The sequence below is a fragment of the Cupressus sempervirens genome, chromosome 3, assembly GCF_028749045.1.
Source record: "Cupressus sempervirens isolate cs-2001-9-10 chromosome 3, ASM2874904v1, whole genome shotgun sequence".
Classification (NCBI taxonomy): domain Eukaryota; kingdom Viridiplantae; phylum Streptophyta; class Pinopsida; order Cupressales; family Cupressaceae; genus Cupressus; species Cupressus sempervirens.
In genome coordinates this window covers 377,690,047-377,717,004 of record NC_143120.1, presented here as the reverse complement: position 1 = coordinate 377,717,004, position 26,958 = coordinate 377,690,047, and the positions used below count along the sequence as shown (strand labels likewise).

At 34.0% G+C, this 26,958-nt stretch overlaps 1 protein-coding gene across 1 annotated transcript; it reads right to left on the bottom strand.

The window, feature by feature from the left end:
* Positions 1-17,802: 17,802 nt before the first annotated feature.
* On the bottom strand, positions 17,803-26,639 carry LOC149566574 (DNA replication licensing factor MCM3-like). The gene is made up of 17 exons (XM_089819875.1): positions 26,467-26,639; positions 23,633-23,788; positions 23,178-23,499; positions 22,439-22,569; positions 22,062-22,300; positions 21,701-21,937; positions 21,458-21,612; positions 21,060-21,268; positions 20,702-20,870; positions 20,408-20,610; positions 20,212-20,271; positions 19,991-20,083; positions 18,998-19,209; positions 18,835-18,906; positions 18,672-18,740; positions 18,178-18,322; positions 17,803-18,080 (listed from the first exon to the last, which is right to left on the bottom strand). The coding sequence occupies exons 2-17, from the start codon at positions 23,696-23,698 to the stop codon at positions 18,024-18,026; spliced, it is 2,439 nt and encodes an 812-aa protein (XP_089676001.1). The 5' UTR covers positions 23,699-23,788; positions 26,467-26,639; the 3' UTR covers positions 17,803-18,023.
* Between the last annotated feature and the right edge of the window lie 319 nt (positions 26,640-26,958).

The window sequence follows — 26,958 nt, the reverse complement described above, 5'->3', positions numbered from 1 at the left end:
GATGTGGATCATTAATCCAGATCTAGAACCTTCTCCAATTAGTTATAAAAGGAGGATCCAAACCTTATTTTTAATATATGTGTATGCATGTGTGAGAGAATCTAAGTTTGGAAGCTACAAGTAAAGTTTAAAGGAGAATTGGATAGAGCAACTAAGCAAAGAAGTAAAGAGAAGAATACAAATATATCAGATAAGGGATCAAATCATAGATAGAAAAGAGAAGATCCATAATCAACATATTAAGTGCAAACCAAAGGATCATGTACTGATACATTATAACAAGTGTTTCAGGGTAAATATCTTAATAGAGTGGTCCTAACAAACCTTTGTAAAACTCCTAATAGAGTGCTTACTTATTTGTAAGTTGAAATCATTTAATGAAGGTAGACAAAATAAGTCTTGTAAGATCTTAACAAGGTAGACCCCTTACATGGTAGGTCATCAGAAGTGATCAAACTATAGCCCTAACAGGTGAACTTTATTATTTTAGTAGTGAAGATTTGTGGGTCTCATCCCCATCCCAGTTTTACCTTCACCTCGGAAGGTTTTTGAGTAACCCAAATCTTTGTGTTATGTGTTGATCATCTACTTTCATGTTTATGGATGTGATTAGATGTTAGATATAATACATCATTGTAGTAGATATTTATGTTATTTATGATATTATTGCTAGAAGGGTTTAAGGTGAAGATATCAGCTTTGATAATTGTTTCAAAAGGGTAAAAAATTTATAGGTCCTAATTTACCCCTCCTCCTCAATATCTAACTTTCCCAATAGACTTCCAACATTAAATTGGTACATATTTTTTGTACAAGTTGATGAAATCCAACTCTGCAGCCACCAAGATCACCTGAATGCAAATAGCTTTTTGAAGAGAAACCAAAGGAACAAGAACTTGAAGAAAATAAAGCAAGAGAAAATATTTCACAATAGGAAAAATGAAATTGCTATGTGAATGGATGATTTTACAATGAGAGAGAGACCTCTTATAAAGGCCTCAAGGAAGCTTGTAGAACAAGTTGGAAGGAGGTAGAAAATAAGGTTGACAACTAAGCACTCTTCTACAAAAAGGTGGAACGTGCTAGAATGGAACAAACTCCCGTGTTGTCAACAACTCATCACTACAACTATTAACTACTAAATATTAAATAAATGCATTAACCGAAGTAAGCTTAAGTAAATGGAATAAATAATTAATAATTAATTATTTATTTACTCTAACACCCCCCCTTAAGTGCAACTTAGGGGAATTCCTTAAGCTCACAAAAAACTAAGATGAATGCAGAATGGGTCCTGGCAACAAGGCCATTTTAGGTACCCATGAACAATGCAACAAAAATGCAACCTCTAAAAACAGGGAAAAAGAGAAAACCACATGGGAAAAACCCTCCCCCAAAAAGAGGTAGAAACCTAGTGAAGAAATGAAGAAGCCTCCAACTAGGGGAATGTCCCCTAAAACAGGACCAAGGAGTGATCATGAAGAGCATCACTGAAGAATGAAGAAACCGCAAAAACTCTTCCATCAAAAAGAAAAATGCTGATCTAAAGAACCTCCATGGAAGAAGAAGGCATGAACCGAGCGTGTCTATATGGTAGATGATCCATCTCACCGAAATGCATAGGTAGCCAGCCACTGCAATCGCCTTGTACATAGGATCAACCACTAAATACATAGTTCACACTAATGAACCATAGAACCACGAATGCATTAGAACAACAGCATAACCCCCCCCCCCTTAATGTAGATGGGGTGTGATGATAGACAACTGAGAAGGTGGGCCAAAGTCTCCTATAGACGAACTAAGAACGACGAGAGAGGAAGAGATACAGACACCTATAAAGACACGGTCACAGTAACACTGCATGGGGCTAATGTCGTGGAAGGGACACTCAATTGACAAAGGGAGAATGCCTAAAATAGCAAACAACTATCCCCCCCCCCCCCCCCCCATGGTGCTTTATAAAAATAGTGCATGTACAACTGACTCAAAAACAACGTTCATGAACCCCGAAATGCAAGAGTGGCACTTTATCTCAGTGTGATACATAAAAGTGCTTCAAAATGATAGCTACAATGATCAAAACCAAAAACAAGCTGATACAAAATAAAGTACAGCCCAAAACAAAGGAAACCATGCCAGAAAAATGATCCTTGGGCCTAAAACACTCAAGATATCCACCATATAGCAAAAATGCCAAAAATATGATAAAAAGAGCATGGGCCAAAATCTAAGAAAAAGGACCACATTTTTGAAAAGATGATAGAACCAGCTTTCCAAAAATATAAAGTTTTCAAAAAACTGACATGAGATGCAAAAGATATGCAAGCCAGAGTTAAAAATAGAACTTTAAACTTCAACTAAAAAAATGGGCAACAAAAAAGCATCAAAACCTAAAAATACATGCACCAATGTCTCTATCTTGGAATTAGCTATTCGGTGCTTCTTTCGGATCAGAAAAATACCTCTGTATCCTCAAGTTATGCCCAAAAAATTGAGAGTAGGTCAAAAAGGACCTAGAAGGAGAGTGCAAGAAGGTGTGCTGATGTCAGCATTTAACATGCTTAAATTTGATGGCTAAATTGCCATTGCAGAAAAAAAGGATTCCACATGGCTACCACATGGCAATAAGATGATGTGGCAGGTGATGTGGCAATGTGCCACGTGGCACACGTGCCATGTGTCACCCCCATGTGGTGCCAAGTGTCTGCAAAACGTTGACATGTACCTCGGGCTGACTATGCAAATAACGTCCATGCGGCAGCTTCAAGAATGGACACGCAGGCTGACTGTACACCGACGGTGCAAGAGCGAAGGATGATAGGGGACTGGGAGGCACAGCCGGTCGAGGTGGAGCACAGGCTGCGATCCGGCGGGGCCGCAGTGGCGAGGCAGCTCTGCAATGTCGCGTCAGTGGAGGATGCTGGGAAGCAGCGTGGGGGTGGCATAGCGGGGCACAAGCAAAGTGTGGGCAGCCCTGTAATGGCCGCTGGACAAAGCTACGATGGCGTGCTCTGTGCTTTGTTTTTTTTCATTTTTTGATGCCGAATTGTCCGTACAGTCGTATGGAAAGCCCTAGAACTAAAAAAAAATTGCCTCCTGGAGCTCTGTCTCCAAAATCGATGAATTTTATATGGATCCTAGCTGTAACGTGCCTTCTGAATCCAATGGCAACATCCATTTGGGCTGAAAGTGCTCCAAAAAAAATTTGTTCCCCTTATTTGAAGAAAAATGCACAAACAAACTAGGGTTTGTGACTTCAAATCACGGCTTCAAAAAATTTTCAACGAAGCAGTAGAAAGGAGGCTCTGATATCATGTAGGAGTTGATGAAATCCAACTCCGCAGTCACCAAGATCACTTGCATGCAAACAACTTGCTTAAGTAAAACTGAAGGAACAAGAGCTTGAAGAAAATAAAGCAAGAGAAAATATTTCACAATAGGAAAAATGAAATTACTATGTGAATGGATGATTTTACAATGAGAGAGAGACCGCTTATAAAGGCATCAAGGAAGTTTGTAGAACAAGCTGGAAGGAGGTAGAAGATAAGGTTGACAACTAAGCACTCTTCCACAAAAAGGTGGAACATGTTAGAAGGGAAAAGACTCCCGTGTTGTCAATAACTCATCACTACAACTATTAACTACTAAATATTAAATAAATGCATTAACCTAAGTAAGCTTAAGTAAATAGAATAAATAATTAATAATTAATTAATTATTTACTCTAACATTTTTCCCACAAAGTAAACTATTTTTGAAGAAAAATAGGATAAGCTTTTAGACACAGTTTTGTTTGCAAATCTTGTTTAGTCAATTATGCATTGTGCATGTTTTGCAACATGCGACAAAAGTCAATTTGAGTTGGAGTGTCACCTTATTGGTAAAATATGGTTGTCTATGTTATAAATGTTGCGAAAATCTCACAAAGGTATATATAGCCTATATAGGTCGATATTGTTATTAAATGTTATATGATAATTTAAATTATTTAAGGTTATTTAAAAATATTGGTTTATTCTTCAATGGCTCTATTGTAGCTAAGAGTTGCAAGTGTACATATAGTTTCCCATACATGTTATGAATTTGAAAGAGGGTTGAAAAAAGACTCTAAGAATCTACCATGATCAAGTGGATATCTCTAAAATTGCCACCATAACATATGTGTACCATTTCCTTACTAAATTCAAAATAAATTACATATTACTATGCTACACTTGATTCTATATACTTTTTTAAAATGCAATTTCAATTATTTTGATGCATGTTATACCCAATGCATGAACATGTACGAAAATTTGAGGATGCAGTCACTTCAAAAAATCCTTTAAAAATACTCAATGAAAAAATACCAAAAAAATACACAACATCTAAATCTCAATCTTACCTATCATGTTGCCAAAGGATTTTGCAAAAAAAATATCTAATTATATATTTTGTAAAACACACAAAAATAACTATTATGTTTTTGTTGAAAAATCAAGAGCAATTTTTCAAGCATAGTTCAGACTTACCTGATTTAGAAAATAATAGTCACTTATACCCTCCTTTCTGCACACCATCTTGGTGCATTTATGCATACAAAACAAATTTAGTTTTATTAGGAAATGTGATTTTTATTGTACATTTGATCTTGATAATATTAAAGGTATGTTACTCATAGCTTTGTAAAGGTATATTACTTATAATTGTGTAAGCTTATTTGTGATTTAAGTAAATTTGAATTATATTTGTTATTCAAGTTTCACATGCCAGGGTAAATTTGATCCATTTAAACCTTCATATAAGTGCATGTACCAAAGAGACATAAAATGTCAAACACTACACATTATACACAACAAGATTAGAAGCAATTAGCAAGGGTCTAACCATTGTCAAGGTAAAATAAATATTTTCTACTAGATGGTTCATGCTCGCTATTTCCTATCTACTATCATTCTTCAAGTACAACAAAGTTGTGTGAGCACTTTAAATATTACCAACATGGATCTCATAGACAAAATTTATTCATTTTTAATAAACTTGATTTAAGTACTTTTTGTTTTACATAGGTTAGAAGACATAATTAGGACTTTGGAGCATGTACTAAAGTAAGTAAAGACACTCAAAAAATAAGCATTGGATGTATTAAGCTAATTATTTATAAGATCATAAACCTATGACATCTTTCAATGGCTCCTATTAAACCCAAGAAAGTATCTGAACATTAGAACATTGCCGAGAATGCACATAAGTATCCAACTATTTGGAAAGGTCACATTTTGTAGCTTTTATATTACATTAATGGATTCCCTGGTATGAGCTTTTGATAGTGTGTTTGCACAATGCGGAAATTTCAAAATCATGTTTGCTTTGATGCTCTAATTTCAACTAATAATAATTGTTATAATTACTTTACATTGTACACTCAAAAACCTCATGTTAGTACATATTTTAATGCTAATATCACTCACGTTAACTCCATCTTTCTATCTCAGTCTGATTATGTGATTTGTGGATGGTGATCCTTTATTTTGCTTTCAGTTTGAATGATATATGATTGTTTGCATGCAAAGCTGTAAGATGAGGATGATTGCAATTTAATTTGTGTTAATGAAGGATTCATGCAATAATAAGTCTAACTTAGATAGCTATTCTTAGCTTCTTGTCAATCATCAAATTTCTTGTTTTAATTGGTAGTTTATTATTGTATATTAATGCTTTTATGCATATTGTTATTATTGAATATCGGAGATGAAATTTTATTTTTACAAATTTTTTGCTTTTTTGTTCTTTTTCTTACCTAGATTTATGCAAAAAATTCTATGGCTCATTGTTTAATTCTAGCCTTCCACATGACACTAACAAGTATGATTATGCTCTTATGTAGACACTATGGGAAGGAAATTTGAGCAAGTGCCATACTTTTTGCCCAAATTTTTGAAGCTATTGGATGAAATAAATGAGAGTCAATAAAATGATTGCTAAAATATGAACATGCAACCAATGTCCATATTTTGTTAGAATGAAATGCTACAAATGTACATTAATAATGCCTCCAAAAGGAGATGTAAGATAATCAAAAGATGACAGAAAGTAAGATTCAGAATGACAAAATAAATGTTTAACAATAAATTATTGTTTATCTTAATTATCTTATACGTTTATTGTATAAATATTAAAGTATAAGTATTATTATAAATAATAGTAAACTTTAATTGGTTGAGATTAAAAAATTAATCACTAGGTAAAAGTTGTTGTCTATATTTTATAATTTTACTTATAAATTTTATTATTATATTTAAACTATTAAATTAATTTGTAAATTTGAAAAATATATTAAAATTTGATATATATTTTTTAATTTACTTAGGTTTTAACAAATCAGAATATACTAAGTGATATACAAATGAGCTATATATAGATTAATATATTACATACCATGATACTTAACAAACATTGAACTCCATGATGCTTGAAGAGCTAGTTGTTGAGGAAATAGTGTGTGCCAAACTATATAATATATATTGTAAACTCTATTTAAAAAATACATTTGATCTATATGCATTTTTTTGTGCAAGGAATCTATATGTGTAAAAAAAACTCTGTTTTACTCTAATATTGTATAGAGATTGAGATAATTTGTATATAGAATCAATTAAAACCACAATATATAGTACAATGTTCAATTCACCAAAAAAAAGTATTACTGAATATCCATCATACTTGTAGAGAGCTCATATGCAGGTTGTTTTGATGATATTTTGATAACCCATAGAATTTTTTATTAGTGATGGTTGATTGTTGATTGTTAACATTATTTTTGAACTAAAACATTATATATAGTGGTGTATTTTGCTATGATGAAGAAACGAAGAAGTTTAAAAGTGGATTAATGAGTACAAGGGACTACTCTACAAGGGGGGCAATTGAGAGACAAAAAGAGAAGAAAAGGTGGTCGCCTTTGGTATTGTTGTCAAAGGGGCTTACTCACAAGTCTAGGTCTAATGCTAGCTTGAGATTGGTGCCCTAGATAATAAGACATACATACATACATATATTCATGGAATTTATAGCTCCATTCCCATTGTCCTAGTTAAACAAGGTGAAACCCATAAAACGTAAGTATGCAACATAAATGGTTTTCATGTAAATTTAGAGTTAAGAAAACTAGTTGTACACATTCTAACACTAATAGCCATCCTTTCTATTTTATTTTTTAATTTTTCTATTTCATCTTTCTCTTGGAAAAGTCAAAAATAGAGTTCCAATTTATATTAGAAATGACATAAAATTGCAAAAAATGAGGCTTACTTGTTAGCCAAAATTTGCATAGGCTTTAATGATCAAGATTGGGGTCTTAGGAAACCTGCGCTACGCTTACTACTATGCCAAGAGAAATGCAACAATCATTAAATCCTAATATACAAGGCATTGAAACCCAGACTGTACGCTAACACATATTTCACTACAATAAATTTGCCAAGCCAACAAACCATATTTTGAAGTTAACATTTTGTTGTCAAATGTTTTCAACATGGGACAATGTGCTCAAGAAATCATTATCAAAAGCAAGACATTTAAAACAATATTCTTATTAGCATAAACGAAAATCAATGCATAATAAGAAAACCATTAAAAACTAAGTAAATTAAGGCATCAATGGTAATAATGGTTAGGTAAGATAAAGAAGTAGCTTGTGGTGACAATATATTGCAATCACGAATATTCTCCTCCATCAATTAATGAAAAAAAATCATATTTTTCCCTTTCTGCATCTATGAAAGATTGATCTTTTTGCATATTGATTCAAAGATCAAAAGATTGGTTACATAAAAAAACAACTCCTCCCAAAAATCAACCTCCTCAAAGTCAACCTTATGCAAATAGTGGTCAATAGATAGGTGAATAATTGTGTTTTGCAATACCTCCGACATATATATTTGTTGATGATATCACTACATTACCTATTATACTATTGTCTTTTAAAATCTGAAATTTGCTTAAGTCTAGCAAAATTTTGTATATTAACTACAAAAACCATCATTTAATCTATTAAATTATGAAAATCATTAATCTAAATATATTCCTTTTTTATACAGCTTTTAATCCTTGGTGAACAAGACACTACTAATTGTAGTTCAATCAAAATAAATTTTAAAAAGTCATGTTATTGAGCATCTTGGATTCACCATTATAACAAAGCATTAGATACAAACAACAAAAATATCGCATGAAGAGTTGGAAAATCAAACTTAACATTCAAACTCTACACTCTGAGCTCTCTAGAATGCACTTCAAATTCAAATTCAATGGAAGGATTATACACCTTTACATTGAAAAAAATGTTGGTTCTCATATTACGAGTGTTTATGCATTCCATGTCAGAACATCCATTATTTTATGATTTTATAGTGGACTTTTGCAAACCACCTACAAAAATAATTAGTTGTTTTAAGGGTTAGACAGGATTCAAATGAAATCTCCAACTATAATAGGTCAAAGTGGAAAAGTGGATAAGATTAGATGTTCTTATCACTAGCACTTATGCCCCATAGGTCCAAGGGTTAAGTCGATTGTCAAATTAAAAAAACTATTAAAGTTTTCATGACAAGGACAAATGATTCATATACTCCAAAATAATTATATTTGTAAATCTTCTTCTAGAATTAGTTGTGTGCATTTTACAGTACTAAGCCAAAAATAAATTGATAATACACCTATTGCAAGTAAATACTAGTATCATTTAGGACCCATTTCCCAAATGTTTTGTATGTCTCCAAAATAATTGTATCTCTAAATATTCTACTCTAATCACTTGTGTGTATTTTACAATACTCAACCATAAATATTTAGAAAATCTATATGATTGTAATATATCATGGCTATTGCAAGTAAATAGCAAAATCATTTAGAACTAATTTCTGAAGTATGTGGATTATATTTGGTTTGTGTTTGACATGTCTATTATTTGTTGGAACATTTTTCTCCCAACATTCAAGGATGTGAAAGGACAACTACACACAACAAGAGGCTATTTTTGAAGCATGTGACATGTTTCTTATGTCGTTCAGCTACAACTTCTGTCATAAATTTTTTGTATGTTGTGAGAGCTGGGCTATCAAGTTTTTGGGTAAAAGGTATTCTTTTTTAACATATTAGTAAATGTCTCAGATGCTCTTTTTGCCTTAGATACAAATTTAGCAATGTATTTGAGAACAAGCTCGTGTGAGATAATCGGTTGCCAACCAATGTTTTCTCTCCAAATTATCGACATTTCTTGATTATGAATGTTAAGTCTTTCATCATTTCTTGCAGGTTCTTTTTCTTTTTCCATCCTCATCACATGATAAAGTAGATATAGATTGTTCTTTCCATGGAGCTTTGTAGTGACACTCTAGTTTTGTACCCTTTTTTCTTAAGCATGTCCCTTATCTACATTTTGTACATCTTTGAACCCGATTAATCAATTCTTTATAGTCATGGGAAAGCTCTTCTACTAATATCATGTGTGTTGAGAAAGCATGGATCATTTAGAGAACTATGAAAGAGTGTGTTATTTCTTTGTGAAACCTCACAAGGGTTCCAAGTAGTAACATACTTGTCAAAAAAGAGTCATATTCTTTCAAGTTCTGCAACATTGTTCCAATCAAGTTTATCCATATTTGGCACATTATTAATCTAGATAACCCCATGCACATGTACACTTCCTTTGTTTTTCCACTCAGATCTATACCAATAGTTTTCTGCGCCAAAAAAAAATTAATGACTTCCTCCAGAAATATTGTAAAACGGTGATGCATGTATAATGCTACTGTATGAGGGTTATCAATAATGTTGTCCATGCCCTATCTATTTGATAATATCCTTGGGGAAGTGTTATTTATGAACAATCAATGTAAATCTAGCCATTTTGTGTTTGTTTCACTTAGTGTGAACAAAAGTGTAGGTGATCTTATCTGGTAGATCAAGTTTATCAACTTTGTTTGGCGCCTGTTCTAATATGGTCATGTCCCTCGCATGGCAGAACCATAGTGCACCAATTCTTGTGCAATTTGGTTATCTGGCAAATTTTTAAGGTGTGCATGAAGATTTTCTATAGAAGCAAGCATATTTTCTTCTACATTTCTTTTAATGAATATTGTCACAATTGCCTGGCTACGATGCCTAGCCATGACATTGAGGATAAAATATTGAAAGTGGGGATGCCTTCCAAACCTATTGTCATGGAACTTCATTAAGTGTTGTAAAAGTTCATGAATGTACACTTCCTTTATACGAGGTTGCATGTAGAGTGCAGATCCATTTGGGAAGAGTGTTGGAAATGCCATATCCAATAAGCCCTTTATGTTGTATTCATTTCCTAGAGATGAATCTATCACTAGTCAATTGATAACATTGTCTACATTATCTTCAAGTTGTAATTTTTCTTAATGATTTCTAACTCACGTGTTATTTTTGGGTTCTAAGACATAAACAGTGATGTATACATTATGCTATTTCCATTAATATCTTCATCAATATCTATTTTATGATTTGGGATTGATATGTCTTCAACTATTTCAATGGTTTTAAGCATACTTGAACCTTTTTTTAGGGATGTTGGCTAGATGTTCAGCATAAATGGTGACATCCTTACAGTATGGGTCATATTTCACCTTGTATTGCAATGCATCTATAATGTGACTTCTCTTTACATAACAATCATAGGAATGGCTCGTTGAATGTAATCTCTAAACAATGAGTATATCTAGGTCTTGTATTCTATGCGGAAGAATGTTTGCAATGTTGTTTATGTCCTATGTGAAGCTTATTATGTGTCCACAATATTTATATTGACCTCCAAAACTATGAGTCACTTGTAATACTGGGTTGACTCTAGCAATCAACATCTCTTCAACTTGGGTCAATCTCTTGAGTATACTAGGTTGTTCTCCTAGATTCATATTGTTTAAGCATGAGAACTGGTGTAGTCTTTCTCATGGAAGCATCTCTTGCACGTAGGAGTCATGTTTGATATTTGCGAGTGTATCCCTGGGTAACATTCTTTTCATATAGTTCAGCTTTGAAAGTTGGACAGTGCATCGACCTGTTGGCAAAATTTTATGAGTGTTGTATAATCATTTCTCTTCATAATCCTTGTTTGTTTATTCCTTTCTTCGAGCAATGGAGTTTGATAAACTTCAAGTGGTTCCTCTTGTAATGTTGGATTTATGTTTTGTGTGCTCGTGTGCTTAACACTTTTTGTTTCTATTTGCTACAAGGGATTTAAGTTTTGCTCCAATCTGTTAGCACATCTTCGAGCAACTATTTGATCATTGTGTTGGGCATAGTATTCTTGATTTCTCTTTGTCTTGTTGCCATTAAAAATCATAAAGTGCAATTTATGGAAGGTAGGCACATTGTGCTTGTAGTACAGCTTGTTGACTCTGTAATCCATAGAACTATAACTGCTAAAGGTCTTGCTCTGTGGCATCTTCTAGAATAGTCTATGTTTGTATGTGTTGAGAGGTAGTTGAAACTCTTTGTAATCTTTTAGTGCATTGTGGATAGCTATCACATCTTTGTTACATGCATAATATTATGATGCAGTGGCACCCTTGGTTGGCTAGAAATTCTGCATGTTGGAGGTATTTTGGCTTTGAAATTGTGGACTCGATCACCAAAGGAGTGGTGTTCAGTTGTTATTGGGTGTAGTATGGCCAAGGTGCTCAGTTACTTAAGGGGATCGGTTATTGAAGGTTGGTTAGGCATCTACATTGTTTTTCTCAACGTATACTATGTTGCTTGGAAATTCTTGTGGGAGCTCAGTGATGCTTGTGGTGGTTGTTGATGCTCGGCAATGTGGCTTGTGGGATGGAGTTCTCATGGATTTGTTCAAATGATTTGGTTCATTTATTACATGAGGTTGAGATCATGACATGGATCGATCATTGGAGTTTGTGTGGGCCTATTTTGGTCTTGGTTAATTGTTCTTGATATATTTAATAATTGTTGTAAGCCTTTAAGGCATTTGGTATTTAATATCTATTGGAGGTCGACTTGTGGATCAACATGTATTTAATGTAAGGATTTATTTAATTTGTAGCTTACAAGGCCAACTTGTGGCTTAGTTGGGTATAAGTAGGGGGTCTTGTGGAGTCCTTAGAAAATAATCATCCATCTTGGAGAAGAGGATATGGTAAAGGAGCAAACTTTGAGAAGGGCTAGTAGTTGAGGCTTCAAAAACAAGGAGATTGCTTGGTGGGCTTGCGAGCACAAGTTTAGATCTTCCTTGGAGGTTTCTACCAGAGTGTGGATCTGGACTAGCTAGGATTTGGGGGTTGAGTTGGATCTTAAGGGATCTTGCAAAATTGTTATTGTAACTACTATTGTATTTGGCCATAACCGAGAAGGCCTTATAGCCTAGCACATTTCATGTAATCAGTTATTTTATGAATATAGAGTTGTGATTTGGTATCAGATCTTGCATTGTTATTGTGTTTAAGCTGTGTGGTTATTTGCAGGGATCTAGATTACCTCCAGCAAGAGTACCCGCGAATTCTTGTTGCATCATATTCTCTATTTCTTTTTCTATTTTCTTGTATTTGTAGTACAAAAGGCAGTAACAGATGGAACAATTGTTGAAAGCCTTGCTCTGTGGTTGCTTTTGAAGTACTATATGTTTGTATTTGTTTAGGAGTAGTTGAAACTCTCTATAATATTTTTGCATGTCTACGGGCAGCTATCACATCTTTGTGACATGCATAATATTCTCTATTTCTTTTTCTATTTTCTTGTATTTGTAGTACAAAAGATGGAGCTTGTGGGAGATGTTTACTTGTCGAAGGTTCTATTTCTACAAAATTGTAAATAGGATATATTATTTGGTTAGACAATTCATGAAAAGAAGGTAGACATGTAGTAAACGAAGAATGTAATTAATTGGGAGGAAAGGATAAACATGTGTGATAGATGGAATATTACCCCTTCTACTAGGTCATTCTAGAGTAAGCTTGGAAATAAAAATGCAACTCTTTAGAAGTCTATTCTTAGTATAAGGAGTCAAATTTGAACCATTTCTAAGTATCATATATTAGTAATTATAGATAAGACTTAAACAAAGGATTTTCTTAATCAAAAGTTAACAAGTGCATAAAACACGGTGGATGTCAAGACCTTTTTTGATGTAATTAATTAGTACTTATGTACACCACATATTAGTTCCCATACACTAGATTACAGTTTCAAGTACAAATTCAATTCTACTCAATGTTCACTAATAAACATCACTATGTAAACCAATACCCTTGCACTATACATTAGACAAGACCTTAAAAGGAAGTATTAAAAATTCCCAAGATAAATGAACAAATTGATGCTCACCCTCGTCATCTTAGAAGGATCTTGCTAGGGTTTGTCATTTTTTCCTTTTGTTTTTTTTTTTCTCATTTTTTATGCTTTGGGTTTCAACAAATAATCAAAGTTCACCCTATATAGTTACCTAGTTCATGGTGTCGTAGGAGGGGCCATTTCGATAAAATGTGAGAAAACACTACAAGTCTATTAGTGCCATTTTGTAAATATCTAGGGCTTTCCTTCCTTTGTAGTACTATTTTCCCATAATTTTGAATAGACATTAATTGGTGATTTCCTCATTGCATAATAATCTTTTTTTATTTTTTTTATTTTTGAATATACCAGGAACCAAATATAATTTATTACAATGAAATAACTTTCTAATATGTATATTTTTTATATAATTAAACATCTATTTTAAATGCTACCTAGAAGATTTAATAATTTTGTATAAATAATTTTTTAAATACAATAATATATTAGAATTATACATAATTTCCATAACTCAGTAATCTTATTTTTAAATTATTCCATTTAATTATGTATATATATTTTTATGTAATTAACATTTAATTTAGAAAATCAAATTATTCGACTGTAATAGAATTTTACACCCACATTTTGTTATAACATATTTGTTCAACTACACTTATATATCATATTATCTCAATCTAAGATGGGACTCGGGACTCAGGAGTTAGTAACTAAGTGTATTGTAAATGGATTTTTGCACTGTTAACAAGACATGCATTAAATTTTATGGTTATCTTTTTTTTTTTAACATAAAGACATTTTGTCTGTATATATATATATATATATATATATATATATATATATATATATATATATATATATATATATATATATATATATATATCTTAAGCCAAGAGATATCCTTCTAAGGCACCTATTACACTGAGGCAATTTATGAAAATAGACACCTCGAGAAGGACATCTCTTGAATTATTTTAAACATATATAATATATATAAGCTAGTAGCACTCGTGACAGAAGAATGAAAGACATTATTGTCATTAATCTACAAGAATAAATAATAATTATGTACATTATAGATTTTATATGTTCACTTCAAAAATATGCTTAATACAATAGATTCCCTTCAAAAATTAAATAAAAATAAAAATCACCACCTACATAATAATTAATACAATCAAAATGTATATTTTTTATTCAAGTAATTAGAATTAAACTTTGGATTGAAATTAGAGTTCTCATTTGCATTAGTGTTAACATAAGTTTTATCCTTAAAGCTAGATTATCATTTGCAATAGGGCAAAGCCGGCAATAGGATTAGAGTTATTAAGACTTCAACTTTTATAATAAATAGTTTGTTTATTAATCCTAAAATTAAAGTCTCAACAACTCTCTCATGTTTCTTTATCTCTCATCCTTCACACTATGTCTATCTCACGCCTTACCCTCATCCCCCCCCCACAATCCATCCATTTGATTCTCTCTCTCTCTCTCTCTCTCTCTCTCTCCCTCTCTCTCTCTCTCTCCCTCTCCCCCTTCCCCCATCACCAAATCCATCCATTTTGATTCCCTAATTACTCTCTTTCTCTCCACCTCATCTCTCTCTTCTACCATGTTGTCTCTTTCTACCTCATCACTTCACCCTCTTTTGTCTTTCCCTTTTTTCCCACACCCTCTTACCATTTTGTCCCCCAATTACTCTTTATCTCTACATCCCCCAATTACTATTTATCTGTGCATCACGTCTTTCACCCTCTCCCTCTTCTCTCCCTCTCTCTTTCTCCTTAATTGCACTCTTCTCCCCTCGCTCCTCTCACAATACCGTCCCCCTAGCCTATTCACCCTCTATCTACCACATGTCTCTCACCCTCTCACTCACAATGCTTTCCCCATAATTACCCTCCTACACTCTCCCCTCTGGGTAAACTCGCCATGTCTTCCCCTTATTTATCCTCTTTACCTCATATGTCTCCCATCTCCATGATATCTCTCACGTCACCCCATAACTACTCTCTCTCCCTCCCCCTCTCTCTCTCTCTCTCTCCTAAGTAAACTCGCCATGTCTTCCCCTTATTTATCCTCTTTCTCTACCTCATATGTCTCCCATCTCCATGATATCTCTCATGTCACCCCATAGTTTCTCTCTCTCTCACTCACCATCTCTTCCCCTTATTTATCCTCTTTCTCCACCTCATATGTCTCGCATCTCCTTGATATCTCTCATGGCTTTCATAATCAGTTAAACGTGCCTTTATACACCTCTTTTGTTGGCTTTCGAAATGGTTATCTGGAGTCAGAATCGTGTATTTCAATCACTATTATTGGTCTAGATGCAATACCATTTGATCGTGTTAATATTCAATAAGAATTGCCTGTGTCGTGAGAAGTTGCAATGCTAAACAAATATGTTGGTAAACAACCAGGCACGTTTTCGCTCTTGATGTTTTGTTCTGTCAGCTGTTGGATGCTACATAATAATCTTCAGAAGTTACTACAAGAGAAAGCATAAATGTATCATCATACTTTTCTATATTTTAGGATTGATCATTGCAGTTGTAATTCACAGGTGTTTAAAGCCACTTAAACTATCTCAGGTGAGTAGGAAGCAGCCATGTTGCTAAATAAAAACTGAAATGTGTGATTTAGAACGGATGAATATGTTCAAACCAAAAACCAAAAAAAAATTTGAAAAGAACAACGTATTTCTGGAGCAGCAAACCATGTAAAACTTCATTCATATACAGTTTGCAATTTATGACAATAAAAGTTAAACCAACCTCCACAGAACACCAAGCGGCATTGCTCAACTTGGTGTATTTTGCTCAGCTGTAAGACAAATAATGTGGAAAAACTATAATCACAAGCTACAATTCCTAGAATGCAAAAGCAACACGAGTATCAAGATGGCTAAAGCCATAACAGTCCAAGATCAGAGGGAAAGTTTACAAATATTACTCTAAAGAAGACCATCATCTTTTTATAATCCCATTTAACAAAACCATACAACTTTAATTTATGTAAAGCATACCTCATTCATTTTAACCTGCAGTATCCACTACAACCAAATATATTATAATCCAACTTGCACACATTTGAAATCAGATTGTTGTTATGCTCCCTGTGAAATAAATGAAAATTCTAGCAGTTATGAAATTAAATTGGTAATAAGTATTTACAATAATACTTGTGATACTTATTTACAACAAACTTAGCAAATCTAATTTGCTTCAGCATTGTCCATACCAGACCCTTGAAACTACAATTTGAAAACTATGTTTCAAGAATCCACTGCAAACATCATATATTATTGGACGGATTACAAAGTTTTTCAAGATCCACAGCTTCATTGGAGCTCATGTTCGCAGGAGTTCATGGGCAACAACAGGGGCAAGCTGCTGGCCGTGTCTCATGCTCTTCTTCATCGAAATTGAAAAAGCTAATGAGTTTTAATGACGTCTACAAGATTATCAGTACATTAGATTAAGAACAATATTGTCAACAATTTTCAAGTTCTTTACAGTCTACTATGAATCTTGAGGAAGAAGCCGATTTCTAGGTGCTTTCACAATTAAGCAATCCAAGTTTCGTGATGGATAGAATGTCAAACGGAGAACTATATGAAGAGAGCATTTGAACTTTGCATTGTCTGAATTTAAAGACAAGGAGAATTATACTCACATGATGTGGGGTGTAACTTATAGTTTACTAACAGTTTTATGTGAATGGGAATGATAGTAGTTGCAGTTGGTCTTTTAGATTGCTCGGTCTTGTGGATGTCCTTAAAACCTGAAGTTTAAAGCTCTTTTATTTTAAAAATAATTTATTAGCACAAATTTGAATTTTTTCATTGGCTAAATCTAATTTAGCTGGAGCTTTATAAATTTTTTAATTCATAAAATTATCAAATATTATTGTAGTAACTTCCAGTAGTTTTTCTTATTGATGCAAAGTTCTGGAAGCTTTAGGCAGAACAGGACTCACAACTTCCAGATTGTTTGGTGTTAGCTTTGAAGTTTGTTTGTATCTTGAAACTGCTTTTAACTTGGACACTCCTTTCGCCGTGAGAAGCATTCTCTCCGTCATACCAATTGCAACCAACAGCTCTACCATTTTCATTCATACTGACAGATGAAATGTGCAAGCGCAAAAAGCTGCCCGTAATATTATATGTACTATAATATTCATTTTATTTGTATCCACTTCCCCTCTACTGTTTATTTGTCCATAGCAACTGTAATTGTTAAAAGAATTCAATTTTATTTTTCAAATTAAACAATTATTATTAAATAGTTTTTGGAAATGGGCATGTCATTGCTTGCTGATTGTACTGTCGTTAACCTTGGTCCTGAACTAATACAGTTGTAAGGCATAGATGGATGCTGTATGCATCTGATATGGCTGGATAGTCTCCCATAGTCTTGAAATAATTCTTAAGATGATAATACATTTACAAAAGAACCATTCAAAATACATAATCATACAAATTGTGACTTGTCTGATCAAATTTCTGTTTGGATATTAAAAAATAATGAAGCAATTCATGAAGAGAATGAGGAACGAACAGAACCCTCAATAGAAGGATCCTCTTCAAGATGACACACGCTTTCAACAGAAACCAACTTCAACTTGAATTACATTCAGAATTTAACATGATAGAGGCATCCTATTATAAATTCAGCAACTAGGGGCTTTAGCTTAACATCTGCTTTTGTTCAAACAAGGTGCACAACTTGATCCACCATCATCAATCTGTTACCATCTTGTAGTCTCTGTCACAACATAAAGCAAAATTCAGCTTTGTGCAAGTATTAATCAATTCGATACAGCCAATAAATAGACATAAATACAACTTAGTATGATAAATACCTGCAACAGACAAGTTATCTCTGCTGGACTATAAGGATCATGAGTGTTCCCTCTGTTTATCACCCTTGCTACCTCATCCACAGTTATGGTCTCCTTGTGATTCACCATCATATATTGACTGAATGCATTATTGAATCTTGCTTCTCTGTAACAAAGAGAAGCATTCAAATATTATTTTCAAAGTTCAACGTTGTGGGTTTCTAACATAACAATATAGCCAACCCATGAGGATACAGAACACAAATATCAATCACGAGCCTACGAATTTACAATAACAGGAATCAAGGAACTAGTTCTATTTTACTTTCAGGTGCACAAAACTGAAAATCCTTATATAAGAGGAAAACTATGTTAGAAATAGTAATCGTCAGGTTGTGTCTAAGAGCAGATTATATCACCGTGCTTTTTCATGCAGTCCAACAATCTTAGTTTGCAATTGCAGACATTAAAAACAAAAACAAAAAATGTTGGTAGGATATGTCAAAACAAGAGACCTTTCAGATGAAATGTCCATCATAGTTGGTGCAGTTGTTGAGTCAATATCCATATCTTCTGCTGTGTCTCTGCTTTTCATTCATTCAAATCAATAGAATTGACTTATGTTAGTCCTTAACTTCTGAAGAATCCACAAGCAAGAGAGTTGCAAAGTTGCCTTACTCTGGGATGGTTGGTTGTGTTTGGCTTCCACCATTCCTTTCATCTCCATTACCCTTCTTTTGTCTTCTTGATCTTCATTTCAACACCAAAGCTCATTACATAGAGTTGTCTAGTTCATCAGATTTAACAGCAAAAGATAGCAAAAGTGACAACAAAATTTTACCTTCCTCTGTTTCCTGACCCATCTGGATGATCACCATCATCATCATCATTATTATCATTATGTCTCCCATTGGCAGAATCACCATCAGCACGACGTTTCCTATCAATTTCTCGCTCTCTTCCTTGCTCCCTTTGATCCATCTCTGTCAGCTCTGTATGGTATATTGCGAAATTGAGGACTTTGAGGGCAGACTCTACATCAGATTTTAATACCTGAGCAAAGCATGTTGGAAAATAGTGAAACTTGTCAAATGATGAAAAGCCTTCTCATGTTTCAATCTCATGCACACAACTTCTGAAGTATTGTTGGAAAGCAGCAATCAATTATCAGATAAATCAAAACCTATCCATTTTTCAATCTCATTAATGTGACTTCTGAAATGCCCACCAAATTTTTCTAAGCTTGAAAATAATGCATTATATGCATTCTCAACATAATCAATTTTAGCAGCACGAAAAGCAATACTAATGTTATGACCAATAAGCCCTAATCCATATTTAACCTTGCAAGTTCCCAACCAGAATATACAGGACCCTAATATACAAAAAGGACACATTCAGTCATTTCTAAGCATTTTTCAAATTTCAAGATTCCCTGTAGCTCTCCTTAAAAGTACTTTCCACCAAATAAGTAGAGTCACTTGAAATTGGATTTGGCAGCAATTTATTTAGGCTCTTCTCAAAAACAAGAAAAATATCCCCAGCACATTTTAGACCCTCTGTGACTGCAAGCAAGCAAAGGTCGCCCCTGCATAACTTTATTTCAAGAGATGCTTTAGTTCAAATAATGACAAAAACAGGTAGCTTAAAAGCAGGGTAACTACTTAAAGCTATATGTATACATCCTAAAAACATAGAGAGATTGCAACATTATTAAAGTTATAAAGAAGATGAACATGGATCCAAGTGATCTTTTCAAAGGCCTCAGAAGGCTAAAGACATTTTTGGTTATTGCAATGTAAAACCCAGGATTTATAATTAAAGGGTTTCTCACCTGATTTCTCAACTTCATCTTTGCATGAGCAGTTGAAAGCCGAATTATTGTCTCCAGTGTACGGGCAGTAACTGGTAATGTACCTCCTCCAGACTGCAGCACAAACATTAAAAAGACTAAATCAGGAGTGTACAAAAAAGAACAGATTGTTCTAAAAGTACCGACTAACATCGGGAATAAAACTAAACATTTCAAAGTGACTAGGCACACTTATTGCAAACCTTAGCTTCTGCACCGGCATTACGCAGTTCAGCATATGTAGTTGCAATATGTTCTGATGCCTGTAAATTATCATCGTTACACAACTGTGAATATGACTGTTTACTTCCATGTGGGTTTGGCAACAAAAGAAACATATGAATATAAAATAATTTACACAAAAGCAATGTAAAAAAATTCAAACCCAAGAAAAATCACCTCATCTGTCAGCACAGGTTGATGCCTACTCTTAGCATAATGAATGTATTTCTTCAAGAATTTTACAGTTAGCATTTCATTTTTGAAGTGCCTGGTCTTTTTCTCGCCATGCAGCAGACGATTGTATTTCACAAAAATGGATGCGGAAGTCTCTACTTCATCTTCTTCCATGTTTCTTGAATTTCCATCAGCAATCACCATTCCTGTACAATATTTTGGTCAATCATATCAACTATCAAACATGAAGACGTTTTCCAATTATATTCAATGAGCAATGAGAGTAGAAATGTATACCACTATCTTCTGCTGAAGATCTATAACGATGCATACGTAAAACATGCTCAGATATCCTACGATCAATATCAGGATCCATTTGATCTAGTACAATAAAGAGCAGATCAAAACGAGAGAGTAAAGAATCTGGAAGTCCAATATTCTTGGTTGGAGTAAGTGAGCGATCATACTGCACAAATGAGATTTTGAAGATCATATTTAGCATGAAATATGCCCAGAAAACACAACTTTGTGTTGTATCAAATTATAGGCAATATGCATTACCAAGGGGTAAATAGTAATAAAGTAAGGAAAGCCTATAATCCCAGAGCAGAGGTAAATACTGCTGTGAAAAGCTTGGGAAGTTGAAAACACTTACAGTTCCATAGATAGGATTTGCAGCAGCAACAACACTACAGCGTGCGTTGAGAGATGCATGAATTCCTGCTTTAGCGATTGTTACTGTCTGTTGCTCCATAACCTCATGTATAGACACACGGTCTTGATCACTCATCTTGTCAAATTCATCAATGCAAACAACACCACGGTCTGCTAAAACCATTGCTCCAGCTTCCAGCCTTCGTTCACCTGAATTAATTAAACTGATTAGCCAAGAACAAACAAATATTTTCACAGAACCATCCAGTCTTTGACCAATGAAATAATGCCAAATTGATCATTTCAAAGCATATGGCCATGACAAACTAGGCCTCTTGACAGCAACAAATGTACAGAATATAGTCAAGCATATACATAAAATCTCTAAAAATTAATTACCTGTCTCTTGGTCAGAGGTGACAGCGGCTGTCAAACCAACACCAGAAGACCCTCGTCCTGTAGTTGATATTGCCAGGGGAGCAATATTCATGATGGCTCTCAGGAGTTGGGATTTGGCAACGGAAGGATCACCAACCATCATCATGTTTATATCCCTGCAATAAAATTGATAGAAATGCATGAGCTCAACAACCCACCATTAGAAAGAGAAGCATATAGAAAGTATGCAGTTAAGGGTTTTACCCTCTCAAATGAGTTCCATTCTTCAGATTCTTCTCTACACCCCCTAGTAGCTGCAATACAACAGCTTTCTTTATCCAAGTATGCCCATAGATTGAAGGCGCAAGCGACTCTGCCAGTAGACTAAATGTATCCTGCTTATTTCCTATTTTCTTGATGTTTTTTATGTCATCACTTGTAAAAACAGGGGTATTTATCTCTTTATTGAGCTGAAACACATTATTGGCAACAATAACAGTCCTGCATTGAATGGAACGCTACATCTATCAAACATGCCTGAATTGGAAAAGAGGTTCCAAACTAAAAAGGGGCAACCAAAACTGAATTGTGCCACTTGTGATTGATTATTCAAAAGACAAGGTACCTGAATACACCATTGACACTGCCTTTGCTTTTGCCAGGAATTGCCTTGTAAATCCCCACCACTGTTATACGATCTCCTGGCTTGCAAGTGTCAACAAGATCATCCTCTACAATAATATCTACTGATCTAGGTATCTGACCAGGAGCAGAATTCTCAGGTACTTCCTGCATAGATATTGTCTGATGATCTCTATACTTGCACAGACCAAACTCAGTTACTAAGAGGTTCCCTTGATCATCCTGTCATAACATTAGCAGATTAGCAAATTAACTTGCATTAATCCCTTGAAATTATATGGCATCAATAGCTGCTATAGAAAATATCACCCTGTGAAAAAGCACTAGAAATATTATGGCAAAAATGTATGGGTTACTTACTCGTGTAGGATAAACAGACCCTGTGGGTAGGCCAGTCATTGATGTTATATCTCGATATTCACGAGCTTGAAATTCTCCAGTGGTAGGGCAATAATGGACACTTTTAACAACCTTCGGCCTTACTAAAGAACCTATTGGTCATAAACAGGCAACTTCTATCACATTAATGCCCCAGAAGAAGTGATCTTAGTTGCAAAATTAAACAGGTATAGAGCCTACAATCCTAAGAAAAAAACACAGCTAAAAAGTTGGCTTGGCCTTGCCAATTGAACCAAATGAGAAGATATCAAAAATCTAGTGATGCTGTTATGTTAAGAAATTAGTTAATCATACACTGTAGAATCCCTGGGGCGAGGTAAACAATTTAAGATGCCAACAAAATCTTGTGCAAGGAGATTATCACACAGCCTGACAGTGATCTGAATTGTTTTTCATCCAGTCACAAATTCAACAACATAAAATAGACAAGAGAAAAAGGATGGAATGCAATGTTTTTAACATCCTTCTCATAGCCTAATATCTAGAACTCCAATCTTCGAACACAGTTACAAGTGAATTCTATTTGTTGTTTTTACACCTTTTTACTATTCACTCAAAATTATCAATTCTTTACATAACAATGTAAATAGTAATCGCCAACAGATGAGGCTAATAAAGGGGATCTGCTGTTCATCAATTTGTCAAGCATTTTCAAACTAATTTAAAAGGGGGGATCATGCCTGCAGTAAAATATACATACATTTAGTGACAATACCCTCAATGCTAACCATGGTACCAAGAAATGGAGAAAGGAGCTCCCGAGGAGTAAGCTTGTGAAAGCCAAAATGGCCTTCAAAACCAACTTGAATTTGTTGGCCTTCCTGCAGATACTTGGGATCCACATTTCTTGTCACCTCCCCCAGTGCATCAGATAAGGGCTGAATGTACTCACTGGGACTCCTTATCACCCTGCGAGCTAAATCATGGCTGAAATTCCTTAGATCAGCCATGTCTATAAGCAGGCGATGGCGACCCTGAGTGATCATGCCTCTGATCTTGTCCATGTATACACCTTGTCCCACCTACAAAATGTTGCCACAAACAAGTTAAAAGGCTGTGTCATGCAATAATGGCTTCTACCATAGTACATTTGACTGCTAAATCTTTTAGAAGGCTGATGAAATGAAATGAAAGGAGAGTAAAGAAGAAATTTACATCTTGGTCTAGAAAGTCCATGAAAGTGCGCTTGTGTGCCAAACTGGCTTCCTCATTGATATCCATCACCGGCAATGTAGCTTCCTACACTGGGAAAATAAGGTGCTGCAAACTATCGATCCACACCCCAATTACAAACACCAGAATAGTACTGACCTGAAACAATATATACAAGATTAGTATTGTGGTTGTCCTACTACTTTAGTATTTTGACTGCAATACATACAAGATTAATATTGTAGTTGTTCTACTGCTTTTGTATTTTGAATCCCTTATGTCTTCTGCAGCTTGTTCTGCCCATTGTAAAACTGCAAGTAAATATGTAGCTCTCTTGACAGTCTACTGTCTTCTCATCTTTTTCTCTTTGCATTTTTTCAATTACAAACAATAGAGAAAATGTAGCAACTAATAATTACATAAGCTTGTTGTATGCCAAAATTAAATGGAACTTTTGAAGGCATTGATTAAAAATTATTTATGTAGCCTTTAGAAGGGATTAGAATTGCATTCCATTTGCCCAAGAAGTAATGAACTATATCTTTCAATGCCCAAAAGACAAAGCTCAGTGCAAGTCTTGCATGAACTTTGATAGAATAAGTAGAGCTGTCTATCATAGCTTCTGATAGGCTACTCCCTCTGATGTTGAAGAATTTGGTGAACGGGACTATTACATAATTTCCAAAGCAAAAGAAAGGCAAATACCATTTATATTTAAACTGACATGTGTCATTTTAGCCCTGAAAGACCTAGCTTTCTGCCATTACAATAGTTGATGGCCAAATTTGGTTAGTCTATAAGTCTATTATATCTTCAAGTCATGTTGCTTTCTCGACGTGATAAAAATTATGAATGACTTCCTGCTGAAATTTAACAGATCTGGTTTTGACACATTCTGTATTTCTATATTTGGTATTGTCTAATATATTTAGCTTACATTTTACTTACAAAATAAACATTTATATGAAAACTAGTTGCTATTCCTTTCACAAATATCACTTCAGGTGAGCAATAAACTGGCATTCAAAACAACCCCTAGTTAACCGGTGGCAGAGCATTATGTATTGTGAAAATATATTGCTCAACAAAAATAAGATAATAGTGGTCAGCTATAAGCAGCATGATTTTACTATCTTAGATTATCACATATTGTGTGCTAGTAAACTTACAATATAATATCATCACACGAAAGAAACCTACTCCTAGTCTTAAGAAGATATTGCAAGCTTTCTAGGTAAGGAATTTCTAAAAGTAACCAATTATGTACAAGATTTTGCAAGTTTTATAAGATTCCAGTTCAAGGAGAGTTTCTCATATCAAGTTCCAACCATAAATTGACAAGTGCTTGAAAACCTTCCGCACAGTTTTGTTCAAATCAAACAGTCTCATTAAGACCTAATTCCTTGTTATAAGTTTTGTATTCAACAATATTACATACATCTTACAACTTTTTACACTTTTGTTCTACTGACTCAAACAAAACGAAACATAATGTGAATGTAAATGAGTGGCTTCGCTGAATTATCTAACAGAAAAATGAGCAGACAATATATTTTTAAAAATTTCTAGGCAAATGTAGTAACCACAGCATAAACAATAACAATAACAAGCAGTGCAAACATTTCAAAACACTTTAAATAAATTAACATTAAGAAAGAATCATCTTACATAGGGAAGAAGCATAAACTAAAAATTTAAAATTATATGCCTCATTAATTATATGCTTCGTTAAAATGAATTTAAAATAAAATGTACATGGCAACCAAACAAAAAAATTAATAACACTTACTTTAGCAAGTGCGAATTCCAACTCAGCCTGAATAAGAAGTCGACCTTTTTGTTTAGCTTATCATCTCAAGTGCTAATTTGGTTGGTTTTGTGCATAAGAAAAATCACAGGAATATTTCTCAAAAACCCAATGATCCAGATACTTGTTTCTTCGGACTAATGAGCTTCCCCAAGTTCAATGAATTGTCTGTTAAGAAACTATAAATTTGGAGGAAGTAAAAGAAAGTTATCCATACAAGTTTAACAGTCCATTAAAACGATTAGCGGCAAGCTCTCACTTATGAAGAGTCATCCAGAAAAAAGGAACATGTAGGATTCGTCGCAAGAATTCTAGTACCAAGGCAAGATCCACGCACAAATCTAAAACAGATCTTTAAATCACTGTAAAGGCTCATGGGTTTTAAATTAAGCAAGTGAGGTGATTATGAGTTTTACATAGCCATTAAAGTGTCCTGTAAAGAGGAGGGAGATGAGAAAGTATCTCAAATTTTTCAATACCGAAGACTTTGGTTCAGAGATGGACTTATGTAAAAGTTTTAAATAAGATTGGAAAGCTTTGCAAACATAAGTTGGATTTTCCACAAACCCTGTGAGGAGGACTGCAGAGACATTTTCATTTTAATGGCAAACGTGTGTAAAATATTCATGAACTCAGATGAAAAACCCTGTAGGCTGATATAAAGAACCTTTTTTTTCTTCTTTTTTCCTTTCAACATTCAAACTGTATCACAACAGAAGCCCCCTGAGGGCAATGTAAGAACTTGATAATTGATGATATCGCTGGATTTGACCAAATGGGCAGGAAAACTTGTGAGGAAGTAAAAAAAGACGCTTCAATCACACGGAAAAAGCCGAAAATACAAAATAAAAAATAACCATATATCCTGCAAAAAATATTCAATTTTAGGGCATCTTAAAAACCTGCGTAAAACTCAAAAGCAAGCAATACCTTGAACAATTCAACTTAACCCATAATTTTAATCCTCAAACGTATTCATCTAATTCAACACCTAATTTTTGAAACCCTGGCAAAAAAGATCAGTGATTACCTATTACGTTCTGTAGCTCCCTGTAAGCATTCCTTGCGAAAAAGGTACCATTGTTTTGAGCATATGAGCAAAATGACTTAAATATACAAGATTATACAACTGCCCTGTTGCGAGAGTAGTTTTGGCGCTAAAAGAGTAGTTTTGGCGGGAAAAAGGAAAAGAGAACCATGGTCGACTAATCTCTCGCTCAATAGTGTACTATATACAATAGTTTATGCAATCTCTTATGTGGTTTAGTTTTTAGTCTTCGTTTATATTTTTAACCTTTATAGATAATATAAGGCATATAAACCTTTCTTATATTCCATTATAAGTTTTATATATATATATATATTGCGGGTGTTTTTTTGGCTCTTTCTATGTTTTCATTATATATTGGTATTTATATCATTCATGACTATTCCTTAAATTGTATATTTAATCTAATTTTAAGTTTGATTATGTAGGTATATCTATCTTATTTTAAGTTTAATTATATAGGTATATTTATCT

Bases quoted from the DNA above. Each gene is read 5' to 3' on its own strand.
- LOC149566574 (XM_089819875.1), bottom strand. From the start codon at position 23,698: ATGGATATCAATGAGGAAGCCAGTTTGGCACACAAGCGCACTTTCATG. The intron at 20,084-20,211 runs GTTTGCAATAAG...TTTGTGCTGCAG, and splicing joins ATGCCGGTGCAGAAGCTAAG to TCTGGAGGAGGTACATTACC. The intron at 18,323-18,671 runs GTCTCTTGTTTT...TCTTTGTTACAG, and splicing joins ATGGACATTTCATCTGAAAG to AGAAGCAAGATTCAATAATG.